The 25,047-nt window shown below is 35.8% G+C and overlaps 1 protein-coding gene across 1 annotated transcript in view; it reads right to left on the bottom strand.

The window, feature by feature from the left end:
• LOC140773597 (translation factor GUF1 homolog, chloroplastic) overlaps positions 1-25,047 on the bottom strand; it is a 47,604-nt gene that overhangs the window by 12,854 nt on the left and 9,703 nt on the right. The window contains exons 6-17 of the mRNA XM_073116231.1: positions 23,464-23,526; positions 23,257-23,301; positions 23,015-23,115; positions 19,005-19,101; positions 14,252-14,323; positions 13,971-14,125; positions 13,822-13,879; positions 12,478-12,558; positions 12,280-12,366; positions 6,520-6,591; positions 6,300-6,434; positions 5,295-5,368 (exon numbers count right to left, since the gene is read on the bottom strand). Coding sequence (XP_072972332.1) covers positions 5,295-5,368; positions 6,300-6,434; positions 6,520-6,591; positions 12,280-12,366; positions 12,478-12,558; positions 13,822-13,879; positions 13,971-14,125; positions 14,252-14,323; positions 19,005-19,101; positions 23,015-23,115; positions 23,257-23,301; positions 23,464-23,526 — 1,040 coding nt within the window. The remainder of the gene's footprint in view (positions 1-5,294; positions 5,369-6,299; positions 6,435-6,519; positions 6,592-12,279; positions 12,367-12,477; positions 12,559-13,821; positions 13,880-13,970; positions 14,126-14,251; positions 14,324-19,004; positions 19,102-23,014; positions 23,116-23,256; positions 23,302-23,463; positions 23,527-25,047) is intronic.

Here is a 25,047-nt window from a genome sequence, read left to right as displayed (position 1 = left end):
CTCTTGCTCGAATTTTGTCTAACTATTCAATGATTATATTATCTACGACTCTAGCTCGCATATGTCGCTACAAATCACTCCTCAAACTCTTCGATGATTGGTGGTGGTAGTCGATGTAGACTACTTATTTCATCTCCTCTAATGCTTAATGATCAATCACTGATTTAAACTAGCACTTGGAAATGTATAGATGGCTCTCACACATAATAAAAAATATGTTTTATGAGGAAAATTGAGTAAATCTTAAAGATAAAGATAAAAATTCCTTGAGTACTCCTTCACTTTGATGCCTTCCTCTAAGCCTCTAGGTCCTTTAAATAGAGGTGGGGATTATTTGTAGCAATAATATTAGTGGGGCATGCTAATCTTCACTTGCCATGTAGATGGTGGCATGGCATCTACCACGAGGTATGCACTCATGCTGATTGACACGGGTCGCATGAGGTTTAAAACAAGGTTCAAAAAATCAGAATCGGAATTGGGATCAGTCTTCCGGAAAAATAATACATATTGGTCAGATCGGCTGTATCAGTCGCTTGGATCGCATCAGACTTTTTTTAATTACGTAAATTCTAAATATTATTTAAAAATACAGATATTTTTTTAAAATTAAGAAAAAATAATAAAATAAAGAAAAAAAAACTATGGTGCAATGAAAATTGAAAAGAAGAGATCAGAGAGCGCATGGAAGAAAAACAAATAAAAGAAAGAAAAACTATGGTGCAGTGAAGAAAAAAAGAGAAAAAAAAGATAGAGAGCGGGAGAAACAAAAACTAAGTGAGAAATAAAAAAAACCTTAGTATCAAACATGTAATATGATGTTTCTATGCAATATGTAATATGATGTTTCTATACAACCCATCAAGTTACATTCTTTAAAAATGATACAAGCCATCAAATTATTGGTAACAAACAAGACCATCCACCAATTGAAAGCATATTATATAGGTTTCAGATAAATCAATAAGTTCTCTAAAACCATTAACATTCAATCCAAACCATTAACATAAATAACTTTCAAATAGATGATAGATAGGTTTCATATAAAACAGCAAGAGAGAGGAAGAGAGCAGGATGGCACCGAGAGGGGATGTTGCTTGGAGTAGTGGAGACGAGAAAGGAGGAGTGCTCGAGATAGGGATTTGCTTGGGGTAGAGAGAGGAGAGGAAGAGAGGAAGAGAGGAGGGAATAATAGTAGGGGGAAGAGATGTTACTCAGAATAGTAGAGATAAGAGAGGATAAGAGCTCAGGGTGCGATATGCTTGGGAGATAGAGAGGAGAAAGAGAAGAGATATGTCAAATTTGGGAGATAAGGGGATAAGGGTGTCACGCCCTTATCCGGGAATATGACGGCCGTGAATCTCTAGGATAAAATCCGGACAAAATATGAAAGCTCATATAGTAATCAATTCCTAAAATAGATTGGCACAACGGAAATTGTACTCCACCTTCAGAGTTCTCATTAAGCAGCTTTTTAAATTCTTACAAAATAATAAATCCTCATGAGCTAGACGTCTAGCAAGTAACTCACTGTCAGAACCAGAATATTAAAAATAAAATAAAAAAAAAGGGGGGGAGGTTGAGAGAGGAGGGTGCACGTGCTCTGCACGTGCAGCCCTCCCCTCTCCCTCTCCAGCACGCATCGTGGCGCAGAGAGAGAGAAAATCACGCCTAATCCGGATCGGATTAGGTCTAGATTTTCTCTCTAATCTATAAATTAGGCTTAATTATCTCTCTCTCTTTTCTTCCTCCTTCACCGACGGAGTTGTCGCCGTGGAATCGGCCAGCCGGAGCGTCGCCGGAGCCAGCAGAGACCACCACACGACTCCCCCGTGGTGATTTTTAGTACGTGGGCTAGAGATTTGAGATTTTGGTTGTCTTGCCTAGACTCAGGTGAGTGGGTTCACTCACATATTTATTTTATTGTATTTCGTATTTTTGTCAGACCATGTAAATTTTCTGTGTGCAAATTATTTATTTCATCCGTACATGCGAAAATTTAATTGTTTTATTTTCTGTGTGCATTTAATTATTATATTCAGTGCATCACCATACTTCGTGCTAATATTGAAATTTGTGAAAAGAAAAATGAGACTAGTATTGATATGACTTAGAGAACAGTCCCGGTATAAATCGTTTGCGATTTTCCGTGGTGACTCAAGTCTATCTGGAAGTCCAGGGGAAAGTCCTAAATTAGATCACTGCGGTGACTTCCTTAGGTGACTCTGGCAGGGTTAGGGAACAGTCCTAGGAAAAATGAGAAAACTTCCTAGGTGACTCTAACTTCTCTCAACGGTTAGAGGAAAAGACAGAGTGTGTTGATCACAGGGTGATACCCTCTGATGACCCTAACCGGATTAGCTATGAAGAAAAGTCCCGAGCGTCATCTCGAGGTGACTTCTAGTTGATGTGGATCCACAGGGTTTAGACCCATTGAGATATATGACAATATAAATATCAAAAAGATGTAATATGTTGGAAAACGTGCAAGGTTACAAGTTGTGACATTTCTCTATTGTTACCATTGTTATTATGTAGAGAGCATGCCTATTGCATACTATGATGGATATTGTTGCTTTTAGTTAATTTATTCAGCATTAATATGTTTTAAAATTTATTTGGTTCGAGTGGATTCCACTCACTGAGCTATAGTTGTTGGCTCACAAGTTCTATTGTTTTTTTGTATTTGTTTATTTATTTCAGGTAATAGTCAGCGGGGCGACTGAGCGTGATGTACCTGGATTCCACCTCCACTTAGGATTCACCTATTTACCTTTCCGCTCTTTTAGATTTTGTGCTTTAGATTAGAAGATTTTATTTTATTTTATTTTAGTTTAGAGACTCAAAAACATTAACATTGTTTATTTTATTTCAATTGCATTTAGTAATAAAATTTTAATAAAACACATTCTCATTTTATTTATTTATCTTGTCATCGTATACGTAGAGAGTATTATTAAGGCTTCGTGCATCTCAAGCATATTGAGATGCATGGCCGGTCATGATTCCTATTTTGGGTCGTGACACCCACTCTACTAATAATAGGTCTAATGACAAATATCAACATGTAATACATATAGTAGCAGAAAAAGAATCATAATAATATATATAAGTTGTCTTAAAAAATAAATAATTTTCTTGTCTTTTATACTGAATTTCAAAATCCATATATGCTAAATTAAAATCATAAATTCATAATATCTCAATTTAAATAAATTAATATAAAACGAATCAATCTCCACTAAGGTGTATTACCATAGAAATCAAATTATAAATCATTCATAATATCTCAATTTAAATAAATCAATATAAAAAGAGTCGATCTCTGCCAAAAGTATATCATCATGAAAACCCGCCAAAACTAATAAAATGTCATATTATCTCATTAATGGGCACTCTAACCCATGGCCACATCCTACTACCTTAAAATCCATATATGCTAAATTAAAATCATTTTATCTTTTTTTTTCCTATTCTCGGTACACTAGTACTACTACCGTGCCGCCCTAACTACTCCCTTTAAGTCTCCTCTTGCGTTTTCTTCTAGACCCCCTTTTTTATAGTTAAAAGAATAATATAATAAGAATCCTATTAGAATAAGGATTCTAATATCTTAAAAGATATACCTAAAATTTAATTTAATTTAATAAAAATCGTAAAGTATAAAAGATAAAATAAAATCACTCATTATCTAAATGTATATTTCTACTTATTTTATTTATTTATGTTTTAAAATTCCGGGTTATTACAAAGGGCATGAAGGCAAGAAGGAATTTCAAAAAAAATATTTATATTAGCTTAACCACTTAACTATCCCGCCATTAGAAATGGAGGGGCAATTTGGTTAATTTTTCAATTCCATCTACGGTGTCAAGGGGGTAAAGTAATTTTGATAGTTTATAGGATCATTATATACTAAAATAAAATTAGGGGTCACTATAGAAAATGGTGATAGTTTAGAGGGTAAAAAGAAAATTATCTCTAGTTTTAATTATTAAACTATTATTAATTAATATTATATGTTCAACCATAGTGTGAAGTATTCAATCATATTATAGAGTGTTCAATCATTAATATTAGTTTTAATGAATGTATTCAATTATATTATGTACTAAAATGTTTCTATTTGACCATTGCTATATTTTTAATAAAATAGATCATTTACAAAAACAATCTAAAGATAAAAAATCCTAACGTAAGCTTTAATACAAATATTCAAACTAAAGATCAAACATTGACATATCAAAGACCCAAAAACATCTCTAAATACTCTACAATTTTTATTAAAAATGTGTCAAAAGTAACCCGATGCATACCAGTGGCATGTAGGTGTGCGGTATGGCCATTGTTGATTTGTAGTGAGTACTAGGAGAATCCACTAAAGGAAACTCCAAATCTTAAATTGTTTCTAAAATTTCCTTTTCAAATTTATGCATGTCATCCAAATGCCCTTTTAAGTGTCATCTAGATGTCCTTAAGTTAGCTTAAGTGTTCTTGTGCCGACATTTGGAAGCCCTTAGTTTTGTTTAGGTGGGATTCTGAAATTGTACACTAAATTAGTTTTTTTTTATCACTTTTATTTAATTTCTTGACATCTGATCTTTAGTAAGCTATGCGACTTGATCATACATTTGAATCTAGTTTATACAATTCTAAAATATGTGATTTTGTCCATGAATTTATCATTACGAAATAATTGCACTTGCAAATTTAAGTTTTTAGGTCAATTGGTTTATTTAACATATGCAAAGGGCTAGCCTTACCGTTACAGTAAATGATGACACCCTCTTTCGAATTTCCTACTACTTGAGTCAAATTTGTAGCCAAAAGTCCTACATGACTTTCTGGTGGGAGGTAATTATTTTGAATTTCCAAATGATACATTGTAAAACAAGGTGCTCAAGTGTACAATACTCCAAGTGCAATCTAGGGAGGGAATATGTACTCAGATATAAGAAAACTTTTACACTTCCAAAGATCTCTTTTTTTTTCCCAAAATCTGTCTGTCTCTCCCATTTATTAACCTTTTATACTTCAAAGAATTTTGGTGTAGTACTCACCTGAGTATATGTCTACAGTAGTACTAGTGGGAAACTTTTCTTCTGTTTAAATTTATTTATCTGAGTTGCAGGATGAATGACCATTATTTATAGACTGAATGTTTCTTCCAGCTAACAATAAGATTAGCAATTTAGCATAGTATCAGACATGACAAAAGAGGAAAACGAACACAACATATAGATTTCAGAAAAAAATTATAGAACTCAAAAGTTCATGGTTCTGCAAACCAGTACCCCACAAATGAGTATTCCATGCTAGCATATCCCTTGCTTCTAGATTTTAGCTGATCAAAGAAATCCCCAACCATCTGTACATTAGCAGAGAATAGATATAAGCAGTGTCTTACTATAAAAATGATTATGGAAAAAAAAATGGAAAATTAGCCCATTCAAGATGAAAACTTCAAGTGTGAATATCCTTGCTTTGACTCACAAACTTTAGGCCTCGTTTGATTGGTACATAAGCTTATCTTATTTGCAAATTTATTTCCTCTTATTTGTAAATAGTACCCAAATACCACTCTCTCTAAAAATGTTCATAAGTGTGGCTAAGATATGTAACTTTAAGTTATGCACATTTTCCTATCTTACGTGAGGAGGTGTGATCAAGTTATCACACCCCTTTCTTTACCAAAATATGCATAAATCTCTTATTCGTGTATAAGGTTTATATACCAACTAAACATGGTCCTAGCCAAGGATGGCCATGCTAGTAGTAAAACCATAACAAAACACTAACGACTTGATCAAGACTAAGTGAAAGTACTGCAAATAAATAAAGGAAAATATACAAATAAATCAAATAGACTAACTAAAAACGCTAAACTTTTCCCTACAAAAAAAATGAAATAATTATGACCCACAAGACCAATCAAAGACTAACCGAAAAATCTTGTCTTGTCCTTGGATCATAACTTTAACTCGTAACTCGTAAGTTTAAATAAGGCAAAATGGAAGTACCACAAATAAGTAAAAGAAACACATAACTATTATGACCCACAAGACCAATTAATTTTGATGAAAAAGAATCTGTAGTTATCTTATTATTAAATCATAATTGTAACTTGTTTGCTCCTCTATATATCCATATACTTGCAAAGCATGGGTAAATAAGTATAAATGCATAGAATTATGTGGACATAGATAAGAGATTCCTGTAATGACTGCTGAAAGTGAGTTATGAGCATTCTTGTCATGATTGCTGAAAATGCTAAAATGTATAGTCACCACAAAGAGTACCTCTGCTAGTGGTAGCATATATATGATTGAGGCTCTGATCTCTGTAATATACGTCATTTCCTTGAATTCTCCTCTTCTTTCTTGACCAAGCTCCATAAGAGAGCCTATATACTCTCTCGGAGTGAGCATTTCAATCTACAAAATTACACTGGATCATGATATTGATATATCAATGGTTAATGAGATCACGAATAGAGAGAAAATTTCTCAGAAGAACAACCTTGACGAATGGTTCTTCAATTGACTTTCGCTTTCCAGGTTCTGGAAGTAAAGACGGATTGGAGCATTCAATCTGCATAAAACGTTAACAGTCAAAACCTATGTCTCACTTGTTAATCATATCAAACTATCAGTAATCTAGAGAATTTGTAAAAGAAAATATCTTTTCTTGTCTTGAAGATCAATTTTAAAACAGAAATCCATTAGTTAGGAAAATTTATAAGTTGATTAAATCTATTTTCCAGAGTTTGGGAAAATACACTTTCAACCTGCAAGTTCAATTCATATAAAAGAAGGCCGGCAATAAGAAGACATCCGACACGAGTGATCAGTTGATAATAACCATCCTAGAGTATTTTCCCAAGCAAGATAAATACTTTGCAAAACAGAGTGAATTTGTGAAGACACATCACCACATAAATCCATATTTTGCTGCATATTACTTGACATTAATCTATGGCGACCTTTTATGGCTGGAGATGTTAGAAATTTATTATTTACTACTGTAAGCTTGTAACTATCAATTTCTTGAGGAAGTCCCCTTTTATATATACTACCATGCAAAGAACCTCATTTCGATGCCGCGCTAGTGAAATATTAATGTGTTACAAGAATATGATGCACCTATATAATAGCACTGTTACGATCCGACCACATGGATTAAGTTGAGTCAAGTTAGTTAGTTCGCTTTATTTTATTATTTTAAATTTTAAATAAATTAATAATCTGCATGTGGATTCGATTCGCTAGGAATGGTCATTGAGTTGATTATTATCATTGAATGAATCTGAGTTTAGCCAAATTATTCTTTTCAACTTTATTTTTTACCATAGCCATTTCTAAATCCTAACCACCATCTTCCTCCAACAGCCATCCTATTTTACAACCGTCAGAAGACTACCAACGATAGCGGTTATTTGTGCAACAAACTCGCAACCGATGGCCCCAAGTCCGACGCTTCTACAACCACCGGCAGCCACGACTAGCTTCCTTGGGCTGAATGCCAACCAGTAGTGGCCACCACAGCTATCGGCGATTGTCGAGTGGCCGAACCCGACAGCCACAGGAGACTATCCCTTTGTTGGGATGGCCATGCCACTGCTTCCGGTCACCGCCACTCCCGTTCAGTAAGGCCATAGGTCCCTTCGCAGCCGCCTGGGGCCAGTGGCCCTGTTGGCAATATGTCGTGGCCGCAGTTGCAAGAGCTTGAGCCCGAGCTTAAATTTGGCCATCCACTGCCATTCGCTGCTACGAAGACCACCTGATGGCGACTACCGATGGCCAACCACCCTGCCCAGCCGCCACAAACGCTACAGACGCCTGTGGTGGCGTCCCCAGGCCGAAATCAAAATTTGACCATAGGGTTAGGGCTAGGGCACTTGCATGGAGATGATGAAGTGCACGATTGTCGAGGCAAGCCAAATTTTTGTGAACTAGTTAGACCACCTAGTGTGAAATAGTTTAGGACCTATGTGCATGACCCCAAGCCTGAGTATGACCATGTGGATGACTGGTGGAACGACCTGGTGGGTCCACACCATCGAATTGAGCCAAACCTGCATGCAACCGAGGCACGACATGAGCCGAACCCTTAGGCTCATGACCCACGTGACCAGCCACGACCATGAGATCACTTTGCCCGCAATGACAGACCACATTTTAAGATCCAAGCTCAGACCGTCAAGCTTGATTTTCCAAAATTCTTTAGAGTTTTGTTAGATTGGACCTATCTAGTATAGCAGTTTTTTACGTACCACAGCACGCTCGACCACTAGAAGGTCTAGCTAACATCATTCCACTTGAAGGCATGGCGATTAGGTGGTACCAGTCTGCTAAGCAGACTCGACCATTCGAGTCTTAGCAGGACTATGCAGATACGATTATTGCTCAGTTCGATCTAACTTAGTATAAGAAATTTCATGATATGTTGATTAGGCTGACTTAGTCAATAACAGTTCAAGCTTACTAGGAGGAATTCCAGCGAATCTGCAACTGAGTCACTAACTAGTCTGACTCGGCCCTGAATAGTACTTTCATTAATAGGCTCAGGCATGACATTTAGGCTAAGGTCAAGGCTTTGAGGCCCACTACTTCTAATGAGGCCTTCACCTTAGCTGTTCTAATAGAGACCAAGTTGGATCAATTAAACTAGACCCACAAGGATGAGAGAAGAAAGACAGCCTAGGTCCAAAGGCCACTAAAGGCTGCACCTGCCCCGACCTAGCCCACGTAGACAACTCAGCCCAACCGTCAAATGATCTGGCACCGCTTTGTACCTAGTGACTTGGAAGAGTGCAAAAGGAAAGGCTTGTGTTTTTACTATTATAACCGATTTACCCCTGATCATAAATGCAAGCATCAGCTAGCCACGTCATATTCCTAAGGGGACTTGAAGAGGATGAATTCGAGTCCACTAATTGGCACGATAAGCTATACGAGTACAAGAATGTGAGAGACTAGTCACCTTTAGAATAAAGTGTCAGAAGCATGATGGATTATTACGATCCAACCACATAGGTTAAGTCGAGTCAAGTTAGTTAGCTTTATCTTATTATTTTGAATTTCAAATAAATCGGATAATTCGCATGTGAATCCGATCCGCTAGGACTCTACTCGTATAAATAAGAGTGATCATGAGTTGTTATTATCATTGAATGAATCTAAGTTAAGACAAATTATTCTTTTCGTTTTTATCTTTTACCGTTGCAGTTAGATCATATTTATATTTCTAGGAGTAGATCATAGTCAAATAACCCCTAAATTTCCAAACCCTAGCCACCGTAGTTTACGACCGTCTACCACCACTTTCATCCGTCCGCCACCCTTAGACGACTACAGCAACGTCGGATCTTTACCATTCTAGCCTGTTCTAACCTTACTCCACTCTTTTATTTATATCATTTCATCCCGACCTCTAATTTCTGTAAAACTATGATACGACTGGTGTTGGACCTAGTTGTCTCGAGCTGAATCACTTTTGCTCCAAAGAATAAGGATTCTGTTTGTCGCGTTGTGAATGAGGACTTTTGTTTCAAAGAATAAAGATTCTGGCTGCTGTGTTCGAACACCTACAACGTTCACAAATACAAAGAACATATTTTGTCGTTCGAACGCGCCTAACCCCGTTCAAACACGCTCGATAAAGATGCATTGTTTCTAAGATTATCTTTTATTTATTTTGCTTTTTAGGTTAGCCTCTAAATATATGGAAGGCAATTTTATTGTGGAATTGAGTTTCTTCCCCAAATATTCTCCTCTCGTTCTCTCTTGTTCCTCCCCACCACAGCTACGCCGCCTCTAACCCAGTCAACTGGCCTACCACCCTAAACCTTTAGGGGGGCATGCACACTTCTCCCTCTTCTATCCTCCGTACTATTGCCTTAACCTAAGGGTGAAAACAAATCGGATACGGACCAGATAGTGCTCAACTCATATCCCGATCCATATTTTTAGTCCGAATACAAATTCATATATGGATATTTAAACTATATCCTAACTAAACAGATATAGATAATTTTAAAAATAGAGGATCAGATCTTAAACGAATGTTGATTGAATTTTTAATGAATTATAATCTTTTATTTAGATATTATTGATACAAAATATTAAGAGTTTCACAAAAAAATAAATTTCTTGTATGTCAAATACATATAAAATTAGAAAAATTAATCTCTACAAATAATATATAACATATCATTAGTAACAATATCAATATTCACTTTTTAAATAAGCAAACTAAAAACTGTAAATCGTTTAAAAAAATATGCGCGTAAATGGATATCCAATATCGTATTCAAATCTGAACATTATATCCGACCTGTATCCGAATCCGTATCTGGGTTTCTTTCGAAAATTTTATCTACATCTAAATCCATATCTAAATCGAATAAGAAATTTTTATCCAAATCCCATCCGAATTAGGTCGGGTAGCAGGACGGCCCGGAATTAATCTGACTCATTTTCACCCCTATCTTAACTCCATCTACCATCTCTAACCTTCCACCACCATCAACCCTACTAATACCACCCCATCATCGCCGGTCTACTACCACCATATTTCACCTAGGTATCTATACCTCCAACCACGGATCTCAATTTCTGCTAAAATCTAAATTCAATCAGTTCAGACCTTCCAACCTTCGTACACTATTTCGACGATATCTCTCGATATAGTCATCTAATTCAAGTGAAATTAGATTTATTGGAAAGCTCTTTCCTAGGGCTTTAACATATTAAAATTTCACATCGATCCTATGACTAGATTTGTCAGGAAATATCTCAAAAACTGTGCAAATTCCTACCCAGATTTGGTTGCGAGTCGGATCAACCCTTTTAAAGGGGAGATTGTACCAAACCAAAGTCATTAGAACCCTAATTCACAAGGCTACTACCCTTACGTCCAGATCGGTCTAGATCTGGTTCGTAACAAACACACAAGGTGTAATACACTACTATGCCATGTATACCTACTAGGCTGTTTGTACAGTCATAATATAGATAAAGCTACCAAAGACATAAAATATGCACATATATTTAAAGAAACATGTAACATTATATGTCAAATTGTGAATGGATTATGCCTATCATGTCTCTCGTACCTTTGTGCCTATTTGTAGAGTGTTTGGGCTCCTAAGTCTTAACCAAAGTTGACTGCATGTTTATTAGTTATTATCTAAATATTCTACTTGAACATCAAAGTACCAAACCAACCCAAAGCATCTGTGACATCTCACCCAAAATTGTGGAGCCTCGGCTAGTCACTCTAATAATCACACCTAGGTCTAGATCTAATCATCATCATGATCATACAATCACTCACTACCTCTCCTCAACTATTCATTTAATGGCCATGTGTGCAACTTGACGTAGATAAACTGTGTTTCCAAGCAGTCATCTAGGAAGAGAACTGGTCTAATTTTGTTATGCAAAATTCAGAAAGCATGTTAATTCACACACTAATCATCTTCCACCTTGACTCTGACTTCTCCTATTGTGGTATAAGCCAATATCTGATAAAAGACAAAAGTACAATCTGGATTGGACAAAAGATACCCCATCTGATCCAACCGATAAAGAAACTAATAGATAAAACATTGGACAAAATATAATTTACACCCATATGATTAGGCCAGATTTCAGAGTGCTCCCCCTCCCACTCTGAAACTTTAGCCTTCTTATATATTTTACCTATATGCAGGCTGACAGATGTTAATTTTAATATAGAAAGACCAAATTCCCTCTCTTTCTTTGCAACAAACAATTAAAAAAAGTTATTTTGTTGTGAAAATTGTCCATCTTTATGCTTCTTTCATCTCAATCTTTCTTGCTTCTACAATTTGGGCATCAAAAATCTTCCAAAAAGAAACAATATAAAGAACAAAATGGTCAAAAGTTCAACAGTTTTAACAAAGTATTACCTTCATTGTTAGTTTTGGACTGAAAAGTGAAAATTTAATGGTTGTATATAAATTAGAACTACAAGAGGGTTAAGTAACAGAAATGAAAGTCTAGGAAGCACTTTGAATTTTGGCCTAACCAAGAGGTGGTGAAATGTATTTTCCCCCTAAATCATTTTCTTTAGTTAAGTAAGATGCAACAAATATGTATTAAGTGCTTAATTTTTTTAAGCATAAGCACAATACCTACTACCTAGAGTACAATTACCAAACAAATTACTGAAGTCATAGAAGGATGTCGTGCATAGTGCAGATTAGGACTACCAAATGAGGTGAAAAAGGTCAAAGGATAACAAGGAATTTACAGTATCACCATTGACACAATTGACGCGGTAAACGACACTAGGTGCGGTTGTTATCAAGGTCAAGTTGTACTCTCTCTCAAGCCTTTCCTGCAAAAGAACAGAAAAGAACACTACAAGATTATGCAATAGAATCATAGAGTGCATGTTCATCAATTACGAGTGCTCCTTGGCTTTATTGATGAACAAAACATATCAAACCTGCACAATTTCCATATGAAGCAGGCCGAGAAAACCACATCGAAAGCCAAAGCCCATAGCACTAGAAGTTTCAGGCTCAAACTGCAGGGAAGTTAGCAAGCAAACAGAGTTACAAATGCAATGTGATTGAGTAAGAGAAATGAAGTAACTGAATATTTTCTTGAATGAGTCGCAAACTTACTCTTTAGGTAATTTTGCATAAGGAAGTAATTTCAAAAGTTACAGTCCTACAGAAAGAGGAGAAGCAGGTATTATCATCAAACGTGGCTGATGCGATCATCAATTTCCATTAGACTGGTCTAATTAGACTTTTGTGAGGCTTTTTGTAGCACCAGATCATTGGATCAGTTACTAGGTTAGGTAATCAATTCGGGCTAGATTAGGTTAATAGGCTGCATCTCTAAATAAACCCTTAACACACCTCAATCCTAGGTCTTCTCCTTCTCATTGTAAATACAGTGCAGCCCCTAGAGGAATTATCTTTGAGGCTGTCAAGTGTCCTCTAAGAAATCTCTGCTTACTCTCCTTCCATGTCTCTCTCTCTCTTTCTCTCTTCTGTCTATGTAACTTCATTGGACAACCTTGTTAGTTTTGATGCATCCTACAGGCCTCCCATGACTCCTGTGGGTTTCTTTCCCTGAAATTGGTTTCTCCCCAAAATTTTCCAAGCATTTTCTGCTGTCCTTGGAATCCAAGGGGCACTATTGGTACCCGGTGTTGAAGAGAAAGGAGAAAACCTGAGGTTGAAACCATCATAGCAGGTGAGATCTGACTAGTTTTCTACCACCGTTTTGCATTCCCTCTTGATCCTCTGATGTCCTACCAGAAATTCCTCGAACCATATATGCTTTCTTGAAGCCTAGACCTGTCTTTTGACCTCTTCATAATTTATCTATGTCAAGTAGTCGATCCACTTTTCTGCCTTGCCATACTTCGCAGTACTAAGTTGATTTTGTTAACTTGAAGCTGAATTGGGTTCTATTTACATTTTAAGAGAAGACCTTGTGGTTCTTTAATGCTTCAACTCCTTGCATTGTTAAACAGTTCTAGTCTTACTTAATCGTAAGTTCTCTAATATTTGTTAGCAACAATAGGTTGCAATGTTGCACTAGTAGCTAATTATGGTTTTAATATGATATAATTTAAATATTTGTTAGCAAAAATTTATAAATATTTTCAGTAATGCTCCATAAATAAAACCTTGGAATAAACAAGGTTTAGGAAATATTAAACAAAAGTACATCTAAATTTTAAAACTCTTAGAAGTTAGTTCCAACTTCTTTAAAATTCTCAATGCTTCGATAAAAACCATACGGACAAGAATAATGCAGTTTGCCAACCCACCTTCAAAGCTGCATCATTTAGCTGAAGCTTTTCCAGTGCATCGCGCAACTCAGGAAACCTATCAAGCAGTGAATGAAAACCTTTACCTGGAAGAGAAATCATACACCATCTTCTTGACAACAATAATTAAGGATTTAAAAGATCATTACTGGTCCGCGTCAATGGGAAATAGACCGCAGAAGACCATTGGAGTGGCTTCTTCATATCCTGGTAAGGAGTTCGCCGCCTTTCTCCCGAAATGAGTAATTGTATCACCAACCCTAGCATCTGCTACTGATCTTATAGAAGCGGAAAGATAACCCACCTGTAAAGAAACGATCGAGACAAAGGTCCAAAATACATGTTACAATTCAAAATGACAAACTGCATGAAGACTTGAAGTGAAAAGGGAAAATACTAGTCCAGCAGAACAAATTTTTTGCTAATTTACCTCACCAGCATAGAGTTCATTAACTTGCAGTTGATTGGGAGACAGTACACCAATTTCATCAGCAATATAATCCTGACATTGTCCAGAATAAGCTTAGTACAGTGCATATACTTGATGATCTCAGAGTGCTAAACATTTTGAGGATGATACTTTTTACTTAATATTATATAACACAAAAAGAATATCAACAACAGAAAACTATGTTCTTAATGCTGGGAATATAATTGGTTTCCATTTGAACTAGGTACGAAGACTTTCATGAGTTAATAAGTAGCTTTGTCTAACTTCTATCTTGAGACGAATATCTATAATGAGATTTTCAATACTCAATAGTCAATAATACAACTTTAGCTTACTTTTTGGAGATTCTAATGTTGGAAAAAGTAGAAAGAAGTGAATCAAATGTACTCTGATCATGTCCTGTAGAGAGCAGATTTATGTGTGGCAGGGGCATGAAACATTGGAATGCTGCAACACAGACACCCCTTAGTATGTGCCCTTTTTTCAACTACATGGTTTGACAACAGCACAATGGAACCACACAAGCTGGCTTAGTTTGCATGTGCCCACTTTGCCAACCATGTATTGGTGCAGATGTTTGTAATCAGATAGAAAGGACTTCATTTTATCCATCACTGGTCAACATATTATATGGATATGAAAAGCTTCAACAGTAAGGCCACAATAAGAACTGTCAAATGCTGATATGTAATAAATATCATAGGTTATGTGATACTATAAGGCACAAGATAATACAGGGAAGCATGGTTCCCCCATAGATGGCCATGCCGGTCGGACGCCCCATGCAGAGCCACACGGCCGCGTGCCCTGTCTGTGCAATGTGGAGTCCTTTTTTGAAAAAAAAATCTATTTTTATCAATCATTATCAAATCAACTGATCAATTGATTATTTAAAAAGCTTAAATAAAATTGATGATGATGATAATGTTGATAGTAATAGTGATGGTGATAATAACAAGACTCAGTCTGCTAGAGGTGATAATAAAGATAAGACATGTGTTCCTATTACACAACTTTTTCAAAAATGTATTATTTTTATAGAGAATTTGAGTTTGTAGGTAGTAAGACATTAAGAGAGATGCACCAACAGGATGATATACTCATTATTATCATCATATCAATCACACCCACTAGAGCCAAAACACTTTTATTATACTCTATATCTACAATCTATATATGTTTATGGTTTGTCTGTGTTTATGCCGGTGTCGTCCATTCTTATGCATGTTCAATATCTATATCATATCATAGGAGAATTATAAAATTCATATTTGTATGAAGACTATATGAGATATTACAATAAGTAATATTATCAGTGAATGAGTTTTGACGAATATCGATAGCATTTAATATAATATTCTCGTGTTATTCTGGACAAATGAAGTCTTTGATCCTTCTCGTCATTTTACATTAACTAGATATTAATTTTAATTATTAAATTATTATCATTAATATTATGTATATAATTATATTATAGAGTGTTCAATCATTAATATTAGTTTGAATAAATATCTTCAATCATAATATATATTGAATAATATTTATATTTAACTATTGTTTTATCTTTATTAAAATAGGTCATGTACAAAAAAAATCTAAAGATAAAGCATCATAATGTAGATTTTAAATTTTTACTACATATATTTAAACTAAAAATCAAAGATTAACATATCGAAGACCTATAAATATCTTTAAATATCCTAAAAAGTTTATTAAAATATTAAAAATATGTGCTAGTAGCACACAGGGGTGTGCCACTAGGACGATGGGGCATACCGATGTGTGCCGCTAGGCACGCCCCATACCGTGCCAATGGTGGCACCGACACAGCATGTGCCACTAGCACAATCATTGTTGATTTTTTTATCAACTATTCTTTCAATTTGTCCATCATGAAAACACTATAAAAAATTTATATGCTCCTTAATATATTTATCTTTATACTTCATATAGATCCTAAGAATATTGTAAGTTAGCTTTGTTATCTTGCTACATCCTCGTAGTGCTTCTCTGGCGGTTTATTTTGAGAGAAACAATAGGATCTTCAAAGATGAGGTTTGTACTAAGGCTCTAAGTATCAGCTTCGGGGATCGAAAATAGCCGCTTGAAAAGACAATATATATATATATATATATATATATATATATATGTCATATCGACGTATAGGTTGTCAGTTTTGGACAATTCAGATTTGGGTTGGCCAATCCATTTCGGTAATGCAGATCAGTATTGACCGAAATTTTAATCCATACTTCGAACTCCATTTGAGTTGCAAATCTCCCTTTGTGACATCCAGAACCAATGGAAATTCTATTATCCTCCCGCTTCTCATTTATTTTGACCATCTTTCAACTTCCCCCTCTCTCCCTCACTTATTCCTCCCTTTTAATTAAGAAAAAATAGATGTGTCTATCCCACTAACTCTCAAAAAAGAAAAACAAAAGAAATGTTGTGAGAACTAAAAAAATATATATATTTGAGAGAGAAGAGGATGCATATGCAGCCCCTACCCTCCCTCTCCGACACGCGACAAGGCGGTCGCAGAGATCTTGTCGAATTCAAATCTAATTTAGATTTGAATTTTCTCTATAAATTAAACCCTTAACTCTCTCTCTCTCTCTCCCCTTAACCCCCAGCCTCTCCCTTTTCTTCTTTCTCATCGTCAGAGTCACGCCGTGGAATCAGCCTGCAAGAGTGCTGCCGGAGCCATTAGAGAGTGGAGATCATCACGTGACTCCTTGGTAAGCCCTCTACCACCCCTCAAGTTTAATTTCAGTTTAATGGATTAAAATAAAAATACCTAATTTCGGTGTTGCGGCCTTATTGGTGAACCTCGTCGACCGACAGCTTCGGGTTGCGACCGTTCCATCACTGGAAGCTTCGTACTTTAAGCCTTATGTCGATGATACCTTCTAGAAAGGCCCTTGTGGCTCGGGTCGTGGTCAACCATGGGTAGAAAGTCTTCCACTACTAGTCGCCATGATTAATCTTCCCTCCTCTTGTTCAGGTCGTCGAGGTCGCTAGGAAGGCTTTGGCGAGGTCAATAGGCCACCGGCGACGGTGGTCACCGGCGGCGATTCTCTCTCCCTTTCCTTTCCTCTCTCTTTTTCTCCCTCATCTATCTCTTTAGGGAAGAAAATGTTGGGCTCGGGTTCTCTCAGGTTCGGGTCTGGGTTGCGAACCCGACCCAACCCTTTAATATTAAGTCATGGGCTAAAGGCCGACCTGCAGCCCAATTCCTTGTTGGCTTTGGGTTGGGCCTTAGCCCAATCCAATTAGCATGAGGTGGAAGGGTGGGCTGCGAGCCAGCTGCAGCCCAGTCCAATCCAATGAGTTTTATTCAACCCATTGTAGTTATTTTTGGTTTTAAAAATTCAGAAAACTTTATGAGGGATAAAATTATTGTTATTTTTGTATTGTTTAAAGGTGATGATTTTTAGCACATGAGCTAGAGACTAGAAATTTCAACTATCTTACCTAGACTCATGTGAGTGGATTCACTCACATATTTATTTATGTTATATTTCGTGCCATTATCAGACTATGTAACTTGTTGTGTGCAAATTTATTTATTTCATTCTTATGTGCAAATTTATTTATTACATTTTTTATGTGCATTTAATTGTCATACTCAATGCATTGCCATACCTTGTGCAAATTACAAATTTCAGTAGGAAAAAAAATAAAACTAGTATTTGTATGACTTAGATAACAGTCCCGGTATAGTTCACTTGCGGCTTCTCGTAGTGACTCAAGTCTATATAAAAGTTCAAAAGAAAATCCTATATTAGATTACTGCGGTGATTTTCTTAGATGACTATGGCGGGGTCTGGCGGAGTTAGGGAATAGTCCCAGGATGGGTCAGAAACTTCCTAAGGTGACTCTAACCTCTCTTAACGATTAATAGAAAAGACAGAGTGTATTGATCATATAGTGACACCTCCTGATGATGCTAACCAGATCAGTTATAAGGAAAAGATCTGAGCGTCATCTCGATGTGACTTCTAGTTGATGTGGATCTATAGGGTATAGACCAATTGAGACAAATGATATTATAAACATTGGAATGATGTTAATATGTTAAAACTAAGCAAGGCTACAAGTTATAACTCTCTATTGTTATCATTGTTATTATTTTAAGAGTATGCCTGTTAGAAATTTGTCATTTATATTGTTGAATTGGATTTTATTAAATACTATAAAATTTTGAATTTTATTTAGTTTTTGAGTAGATTCCATTCACTGAGCTATAGTTGTTAGCTCATGGATTTCTTTTTCTCTCTCTTTTATTATCTCAAGTAATGGTCAGTGTGACGACTAACCGAGATAAACCGAGACCCTACCTCCACTAACGACAATATTGTTTTATTTTTATTATAATTAGTTTAAATTTAATAAAGCAGATCTTCTTTGTTTATTTATTTTTGCCATTGTACATTTAGAAAGTATTAGTAAGGCTTCATGTATCTCAAGAGTATTAAGGTGCATGGCCGGTCATGGTTCTGATTTCGGGTCGTGACAAATGTGATAAAAGTTAAGTCAAGCCAATCTTCTCCTTAAATTAATGATCTTCAAAACCTTGCCGTACCAAAACCATATCAATTTAGATGATTCAGAGCCAATTCAGGTACAAACCAGATAAACAATAAAGTACCAAAAGCAAGATGAAGTTGATATCTTTGAAAATGTGAACATGAGTTTGATGAAATGTCAAGCTATAGGAAACACTTACCTTTCCGCTAGCCATGAAATATATTTTGTCGCCTTTCTTTATAGTCCCATCAATCACACGGAAATAAACAATTACACCTCTATATGGATCATAATAGCTACAAAAACATATAAAGTATAACTGAGTCAGCCACAAAGTACAAGAATTAAGCAGCTGCATTATTTAACAACTAGAATGTTGAATAGAATTTAGAAACTGAACACGTGCATAATTTGAGTATACACGCAGGTCCAAAACATACATATCTATAAATGGAGTAGAATAACAACAAAGGGATGTTAAATTTGGTACAATATTTTAATTCACAATGTGACCATATACACAAATGCACATATTGATAGACATACGAGTATGCAACAGATGATACTCTCTTAATATATGGATCGACCCCCAATTCAGTTGTGCAGGACATAATAATTTACAAGATTCCCATACTAGTAACAAAAAGTAGAAAGCTACATCAGAGATACAACAAAACCCCAATAGAAGAAAGTTCTCTAACCTTTAGATCAGTTATTACGTTTCCAGATTTCTCTAGCTTAGAAAAAAGAAAGTGGACTTACCCTAATTATGTGGAAAACAAATAAAGATACATGTACACAATGAAACAAAAGGGATCTTTTTATTCACGATAATTTCACTCTTACATTTCTAAAAAGAAATGCAAAACTCTCTTTCTAATTTAATTAGTATTTAAGCTCAAATCATCATTGCAAATTTATCCATATACCCTCACATATGATCCAAGCAATATTATATCATCTATATTGACCTACATCAAATTGTTCATCACAGCTATGTGGAAGTCTAGTGCAAGGATGGCCAAGCTGGTCGGCACACCCCGTTGCCAGTAGTGGCACACCCTTGTGCTGAGCTATGCTGGTCTGTTACGAACTAGATCTGATTAATCCGAACGTAAGAAAATTATGAAAAATTTAGGTGGTAGTAGCCTCTTGAGTTAAGGTTCTAATGGCTTTAGGTTCATCTAAATTGAAGATCTGGACAAAAAGATATAAATAAAATAATGGAGGGAGGTCGTAATAGGGCACAACGATAATTATCCGACGTTGCGCTGTCGTCGAAGGGTGGCGGACAGCAAAGGGTGGTAGTGGACAGCCGTATAATAGGTTGGCTGCTAGAGGAAATTGTGGCTAGGGTTTGGATGCTTGGAAGGATACTACAGTTACGATCTACTCCTATGAAAATAAAAACGATTTAACGACTATGTTAAAAATGGTAAATGCAATAATAAGAAAATAATTTAACTCAATTAATTTTCAATGCTTAGATACTTAGATGCTTAACAAAAGAAACTTAACCCCTCTATATATAGAGATCGGTACAATAAGTCTTATTCGGACTTAGTCCTAAAAACTTATATGACTTAAACTAGAACTTACCTTAGAAGCTTATATGACTTAATTAAATTTGCCTTAGTGGCTTACATGACTTAACTAGACTTACCTTAGTGGCTTACATGACTTAATTAGACTTACCTTAATGGCTTACATGACTTAACTAGATTTATCTTAAGAGCTTACATAAATATGAATCAATTAAAAGATAAATAGGCTCGATCCATCGAGCCCAATATCCTCGTGATACAAACCGATCTGACCCAGTTCGCATCAATCCACCACGCTTCCAACCACCTTTCCTCAAAGTGTCCATAGTGGTTTTCATATCTTCCATCGCTCTCAAACTACATGTCCTCAATCTCCGCGTAAGTCTCGTTTGCTACGAGAAGGACCCCACGATAGGTTCTGCTCAAGGGCCCACTTATTTGGCCATAGTCTATCCTAGCCGCGGGTGGCTCAAGCCAAATTCTAGCCATGAGTGGTTCGAGCCAAGATACTAGTGCATATACTTTAGGCCATGGCTCGAGTGCGGGTATCCCGTAGAAGGTGCCGACAATGGTGACTTGGACCAAAAGTACCTGGATAGTCAGAAAGGTCGGGTTTTCAGCCCTAGCTTCCACCATAGCTGAAGAAGACGGTGCTAAGGCCGTTGCTAGGGGCTTCTCCGGCTCAGTAGGGGCGGCTTGGGGGGTCTGCGATGGTGGAGGGACCTCCACCGCGGTCGGAGTTGTAGTGGTTTGGAGTTCTCCTCCATCTTCTTCAAGGGTGGAGTTTGTCTCGTCATGGGTGGCTGATTTCGACGTGGTCGACAGTTCTAGCTGCGCAGGGGGGTGGTGTCAAGCTAGGATAATTGTCGTTAAGGCTTGGACAACCTTCTCGATCCTCTTGGAGCTCTCTGTTGCTCTCTTTGATGACTCTCGCAACGAGTTTATGGATTTTACCGTTGCCTTCACCCACATCGGTGGCTCATTGCTAGCAATTGGTGGTGGTTATGAGGAAATCTCCACAGGCATTGAGATGAGTTCTTGATCCTCCATGGCCACGATCTCCCTTGGTTTAGCTTTGGATCACATGTTCATCATCGTCCAAGAAGCGTGGACTCTGATACCAATGTCAGAAACCTATCTAGACTAATTCAAACATAAGAAATTATGAAAATTTAGGTGGTGGTAGCCTTGTGAGTTAGAATTCTAATGGCTCTAGTTTCACCTAAATCAAAAGTCTAAATGAAAAAATATAAATAAAATAGTGGAGGGAGGTCGAAATAGGACAGAACGATAATTATCTGACGTTACGGTGGTCGTCGAAAGGTAGTGGATGGCCAAGGGTGATGGTGGAAGGCTGTACAGTAGGGTGCTTGAAAGGGTAGTGGTGGCTAGGGATTGGGTGCTTAGAAGGGTTCTACGATTACGATTTACTCCTATGAAGATAAAGACAATGTAACAGCTACAATAAAAAAAATAAATGCGATAATAAAAAAATAACGTAACTCAATTAATTTTTAATACTTAGATACTTGAATGCTTCACAAAAAAAGCCCAACCCCTCTATATATAAAGGTCGAGTACAATAAGTCCTACTTAGATTTACCCTAAGTGCTTATACAACTTGAGCTAGAACTTGTCTTAGAGTCTTACATAACTTAATTAAATTTGCGTTGGTGGCTTATAGCTTACATGACTTAATTGAACTTGCCTTAGTAACTTGTATGATTTAACTTAAGGACTTACATAAGAATAAATCAATTAAAAAATAAATAAGCTCAATCCATCGAGCCCAATATCCTTATTATGCGATCCGATTTGACCCAGTTCACATCATAGTCCAGCACGGCATGTGAAGCCCTTTTTTCTATTTCTTATTTTTATCAATAATTATCAAATCAACTTTAGTTCCTATGCATGTTCAATATTTACATCATATTATAAGAGAATTACATTTCTACTTATATGAAGACTATGTGAGACGTTACAACAAGCAATACTATCAGTAGATAAGTTTTGAATATTATCGACAATATTTAGTGCAATATTATTGTGTTATTTTTGTGCCAAAAATAAAACCTTTAATCCTCTTCGTCATGCTATGTTCAACTAGATATTAATTTTAATTATTAAATTATTATCAATTAATATTATGTGTTGAATGTTATTATGTGTTCAATTATATTACGGAGTATTCAATCATATTGTGAAGTATTCGATCATTAATATTAGTTTATATAAATGTATTCAAACATAATATGTGTTAAATAATATTTATATTTAGCTATTGTTTTATATTTAATAAAATAGGTCATTTACAAAAATAATCTAAAAATAAAATACTATAATGTGGATTTTAATACATATATTTAAATTAAAACCCAAAAATTGATATGCCAAAAATCCAAAAACATCTCGAAATATTCTAAAAATTTTATTAAAAATATTACAAATGCATGCCACTAGCACGGCCATGTTGAGGCGTGCCAAGGCATGCCGCTCGACACACCCCGTGTGGTGCCGATAGTGGCACGGCACGGCACATGCCACTAGTGCAGCCATCATTAGTCTAGTGTCAACAAAAATGCACAACAAGAGCATACAAAGATATTCATGAAATACATTTGATACAAGTATATCTAAGAAGACTAAGAATTGTGGAAAGTACCTATCAAATATAAGAGCCCTTAGAGGGCTCCTAGCGGTATCTTTTGGAGGAGGAATTTTGTTAACAATAGCATTTAGAATTTCAGCTATGCCTATTCCCTCCTGCATAAGAGACAAAACAACTAGAAGTAAAATACATGGTTCATCAATTGGCAAAAGAACCTCTCTACTCTCTAACATGTACCACTGATCAAATATTTTTCACATGCTCAATTTAATAAGATCATCTACAGAGGAACTAACCTTAGCTGAGCAACGGATTGCATCACTGCAATCTAATCCAATAATCTGCAAAGTTTACAAAATCATTTTATAGAACTAAGTTGTAGGCTTGCAGCCATCAAAACTAACAAAAGGATACTTCAAGAGCAAGTTTAAGTTTCATAAGAAAACATTGATAAAGGTTATAAAGTTAGGAAAGGTAAGTAAATCAAAGATCTCTTCACAAACCTCTTCAATCTCCCGTGAGACACGATCAGGTTCAGCACCTGGCAGATCTATTTTGTTCAAAACCTACATTACGACACAGGCCATAATTTGCATAGAATCTTCAAATTAGTCTAAGTTTCTCAGATTATAATACATGTATGCCTGCACAAAGATATAGCTCTAGCAGAAGATCTGAATTTGGAGGTTGTTAGTTCAATAATCAAATTCAGTGCTAAATAATTATCTGCTATTGCATCCAAAATAAAGGGCGAACTCATACTAAACGATACTTCAATTTTCAATGATAACTTCAAGAATTAAAATCAGCAAGTGCAGAAACGCTTATCTACAAAAGCACAGGCTTCTCTTAGTTCATACTTCATAGCAATCCAATAGGCATTAGCTATAAGCAATCTTTCTTCTGGTAGAATCTCTTACTCTAAAACACTAGTTTCTTCTTTCAAAGGAATAATTTGAGAATAATTTGAGAACCTCCTCCCATGTGTATTGAATAGCTAAACAGTAGGATTGAAGAACTCTCAGATTTTACAAGATACCACTGCTTTTATTTCTAACAGAATCAACAAATTGAACACTAATTAGCAATTACTTTGCATACCCTCCAACATTTAATTTTATTAACAAGAGACAAAACCTACATACACCAAGTCAATAACAATTTCAACAGATTGATCAATATCACAAACTAATGCATATGTCAATCACAAGATACAAAGGTATTAAATTTCCATATGAAGTGCCTATTGTATGTAATGATGCCTGCATATCTCCAACAATTATTTTTCTTGTAAAAAATTGATTATTAACAATTTAGAAGCCATCAACGATAGTTAAAACTGTTCAGAATTACAACTATGTCAATGGTTTCAGTAAGGGTGAAAAATGTATGTCAAGGAATGTCATTGCAATAGAGTATTTGCATAGGGCTCAAGGGAACCAAAGATATCACACCATGCAACTAGGTATTCTGATAAAATAAAAATAAAAAAAGGAGCAAAATTAAGGGAAAATTATGTAAGAAATAAAATTAGAGCTTAATTGTAGTAACATCCATTTCATGTATTACATAACAGTTGATTTCAACATGAACTTTACAATTATCGGTTCAATTTTCAGCCATGAATCTAAAATATGGGATCCCCTAATGTACCTTCACAATAAGTCATATTCTTACTTCTATACAAAATTGCATTTGTTACACCAATAATTACTGCTAAATTCTTCAATTTAGCCATTGAAGCCTATTTTAGGCACAAAAACTTAAAAAGGTCTAAAACCTGCTTAATTTCATGCCAATGTGCCAACAGCACACTAAGTTGTTCTGAGCTAGGTTTGACACATCATGTGTCACTGGCACATCAATCCTTGCATAGCATAATCAAGTAACTAAACAATTTGGTCTTTGCCTTATCTACTTTCATGTGAATCTCATAAACATAGTACCAATGTAAGTATTTATTGAACCTCTAACTTTAGCTTTCATGGCCTCAATAGGAAGGAATGCATTAACAATTAGGGCCTACTTGGATAAATTAGGAAAAGAGATTCATAAGAATATCAATATGTATGAATGAAAAACTGCAA

This window comes from Typha angustifolia, chromosome 13, assembly GCF_048772165.1.
Source record: "Typha angustifolia cultivar Huaian chromosome 13, ASM4877216v1, whole genome shotgun sequence".
Taxonomy (NCBI): Eukaryota; Viridiplantae; Streptophyta; class Magnoliopsida; order Poales; family Typhaceae; genus Typha; species Typha angustifolia.
Note: the sequence above shows the minus strand (reverse complement) of the source record. Positions and strands in the feature narration are given on the sequence as shown.